Source organism: Sinocyclocheilus rhinocerous, unplaced genomic scaffold (assembly GCF_001515625.1).
Source record: "Sinocyclocheilus rhinocerous isolate Xijiao unplaced genomic scaffold, SAMN03320098_v1.1 scaffold1496, whole genome shotgun sequence".
Lineage (NCBI taxonomy): Eukaryota > Metazoa > Chordata > Actinopteri > Cypriniformes > Cyprinidae > Sinocyclocheilus > Sinocyclocheilus rhinocerous.
This window is the reverse complement of record NW_015644664.1, coordinates 383,664-387,216: the sequence shown is the minus strand read 5'-3', so window position 1 is coordinate 387,216 and position 3,553 is coordinate 383,664. Positions and strand designations below refer to the sequence as shown.

The window sequence follows — 3,553 nt, the reverse complement described above, 5'->3', positions numbered from 1 at the left end:
CATGTCTGGAAATACAATAGCCAACTGTATATACTGTACACAACAGTTATTATACCTATTACATTTCGTTGCTATAGTAGGCCAACAATAATAGGCCTAATATTTAATTTCTAGAAGCTACTGCACATTCATTGCATCCAAGTGGCTCATTAATTATCAGAATTTATAAACTACACTGAAACATTTTTCTATAATAGTTTTCTCATAAGGACTTTTTGTATATTTACACTTGAATTCTTGGCTCAGTGCCTTTATAAACATGTCTAAATACATGTATGTAATGTAGGCTACACAATATAACATGCCATTGCTAATTGATTACAACAACAATAACGCTTCGTGTTTAACAGCTACTAAAAATAAGCTCTTCACACTGACTGTAACATGGACCTTTATTTACTTCTTACCAGGTATAACATTTTAAGTTTTGTCTCTCTGCATTTTTTATGCCTATGTAGAGTCCTGCTTATGCATATAGACACGTTAATGTAAGTAATTACCACAGCAATGGCAATTATATCTCACTTCTGGCAGCTGCTAAAAATAATTACACAACGCATGCACGTTATTCATTATTACTCTGCACTGTGTCATTACACCGAAGCGTTCTTCATTTCTCGCGCTCAGTTCCCAGCATCTCTGTAAACTCCAGCCTGAAGCGGCAGAGAGACAGTATGAGGTTGGTCTTGTGGGCTGTCTCATGTTTTCTCCGGCCTCTGTCTCTTTAATAAACTCGTGGTTATCTAGTGTAACAAATGTCTCGCTGCCATCATCAAGTCCAGAGGAGGAGGAGGAGGAGGAGGAGGAGTTTTTAATGTTCAGTTTGTTCTATGGATCGATGTTTGCTGCTGGCATCGCCGTGTGTGTGTGTGTGATATACACTATTTTTTTCTGCCCTTTTCCTACTACGTTTCATACGAGACCGGGAGTCTAAGCGATTGACAGTGTTCGTCCTGTTGGCTTGGGAAACAAAAAAAGAAAAGAAGAAGAAGAAGAAGAGACGGAAAGAAAAGCAATGCAAAACAATCCGCCATAGATCTGTTTATCTAGGAAGGAGAGGTATATTTAAAAAGAGACACCTGATTTCTGGACAGCGTTTCTGAAATACTGGATTGTACGGAACTGAAGTGCATTAGAGAGTCGCTATTGCGTGTGTATGGACTCTTATCAGAGCGCTTATACTGAATTTCACCTGGGCTCAATTTCACTGTACGTGAACTAAAGAGAGTTGAACATGCCAAGGAGGAAACAGCAGGCACCCAAAAGGGCTGCGGGTAAGATTCAACCTGACACCTATCATTTCACATTTATCCCGACATGAATATTGCTATTCGTCCGCGTTTTAAGCTCAGGAGCGTACGGATTTGTATCTGAATTAACCTCTTTTTATCTTGTGAAACAGTATGATGAAAATGATAGCGCTGTCTTAGAAAGAGGATGTGTTTAAGATCAGAGAACGATGCTTTGAGACGCTGCATGGGAAAGGATACGCTTCGGTTCCCGACAAAATCCGGCGAAAGTTTTTAAACTTTCAAGTCCAACGAACTATTTCACGTTTAAATGAACGTAAACGCTTGTTTAAAACGTAAACAACGTTCGTTTTACCTCATCAAATGAACGGCGTGCTTGAAAATCGCAACGTTTTAGCATTATAAACGGACCGAGTAGTGAACCTTGTGTAACCCCTGTAACGTCTGTTATACGCGGCGAAAAAGTCATGCTCTTAATCAATATTTTCTTAATCAATAAATATGTATATTCTCTAAACAAGACCAGTTTACGTCATGTTTTCAGATCTCTGTCTCTTAAAACAAGTATTACGCCATTTTCAAGTAATGTGTCTAGTTCTAAAGATGTTTGTGTGTGTATTAGTATATAAACGAAGTGAATTAGTTTAGGCAAGGCTCACTTCTTGGCCTATTTGTGTTGTTAATTTACTGCGGTTGTCAATGGCTGCTGTTCATATAATGAGGTAAAACGAACCATATTTTCATTTTAAACTAGTGTGATTATAGTTATTTACACATTAAATAGTTTTTTTGGAATTTAAATGTTTAACCTTTAGCCAGATTTTGTTGGGAACCGAAGCGTGGCGCGTTTTTGTTGCTAAATACACAGAGAGGAAATACGGAGTGATTTTGGATAGATGTGCTGCTTTGGATGCGAATATCGGTTGAACTTCCTATGAACCCATAATATCTCATAGACAAACGGACACACACACAAACGGGGCGAATGCACGCACACACACGCGGGGGCGCGCGCTTGAGAGCGCGAAATATGCCAGAATAAAACCGTTTGCATCCTTTATTTACGTTTCAGTAACATGATGAGGCCAGCTCTCTTATTTTGCCTTTAACTTGTTAACGGTATACCAATGTTGCCAAAACACTTTTCTGTTTCATAGACTGTCTCAAAGCCTAGTGAACTAACTACCTAGACAGCATTTTTGAGAGCATCACTTATATAATGACCATGATTATGTCTAGACAAGAATAATCAAGAAGCATCTTTAGTTTACCTAAAACAATGAATGACATACACAAATTTTGCTTGCCTTAATTGTATTACAGTGTTAGCAGTGCACTTTCTTTCACAGACTTTGTGTCAAATCCCAGTGATCTCCCTACTTAGCATGTGCATGTAGCATTCTGAATAATATTCATAAACCACCCATGGAGTCCAAAAATGCTGTCTAGGTAGGAAACTCGCTATGTTTTGAAACACAGCCATAATCTTGTCATGCACAACAACACAACTGGCTGTTTACCAGAAGGCTTTTCAGTGAAACATTTTTCCTTTCCTTTTTTCCTTTCCCCCTTGGGCTTTCACTTGGCATATGATTGATCACACGTCTCGTTGGATTTATTGATAGATTAATTTCTAATAGATGCATTTATCACCAGTTCTTTGTTAGCCTTCCCATGACCTCAGGTGGTGGCTGTTCGGATTATTAAAACGACTTTACGGCATAACTTTGACGATGCTCTCTTAAACAGTTAAGTTTTTTTTTCTTCTGGCTTTCTGAAATTGTTTACCTTTCAATATATTTGGAACAGAATGTGCATTTCAATCATTTGTTATTAATAATGCATTTTAAAATGTTCATTTAAATATAAATATTTTGACCAAACAAGAAACCCATACGCCACAGTTTAAAGGGCCAGTATTTAATTTGATTGTGCTTTTCTAGACAAAGCCCATTGTTTTCTTTCATTTAAGAGAAGTACGCAACAATTGCAAGGAGCCAAACTTTGCTTTGTAAAGCGCGTACGGCGGGTTATTGTTTTTGTGTACGTTGGCGCCAGATGCTTCGGACTCTTTATGAGGTGGAAGGATGATCACTCTTTATAATAACAGTAGACAAACCCCACAGATGGTCATCACACTCTGCCAGCAATGGCGGATCTTAAAACCCCCTGAAGACGCTAAGTCCCTTCTTCCTCGTTTCTACTTTGTCTGTCACTTTCCCTCGTGCGCACACACATTTGTCGCTCCCCCTAAAAGCCCCTTTCCCTCTAACAAAGGCGGCGCAATTATTGGGTGAACTTTT

At 38.7% G+C, this 3,553-nt stretch overlaps 1 protein-coding gene across 1 annotated transcript in view; it reads left to right on the top strand.

Annotated features, from left to right (window-relative positions):
- The first annotated feature begins 713 nt into the window (after nucleotides 1–713).
- Nucleotides 714–3,553, top strand: part of tshz2 (teashirt zinc finger homeobox 2) — a 57,307-nt gene continuing 54,467 nt past the window's right edge. The window contains exon 1 of the mRNA XM_016576609.1: nucleotides 714–1,274. Within this exon, the coding sequence (XP_016432095.1) occupies nucleotides 1,235–1,274 (40 nt within the window). The 5' untranslated portion in view covers nucleotides 714–1,234. The remainder of the gene's footprint in view (nucleotides 1,275–3,553) is intronic.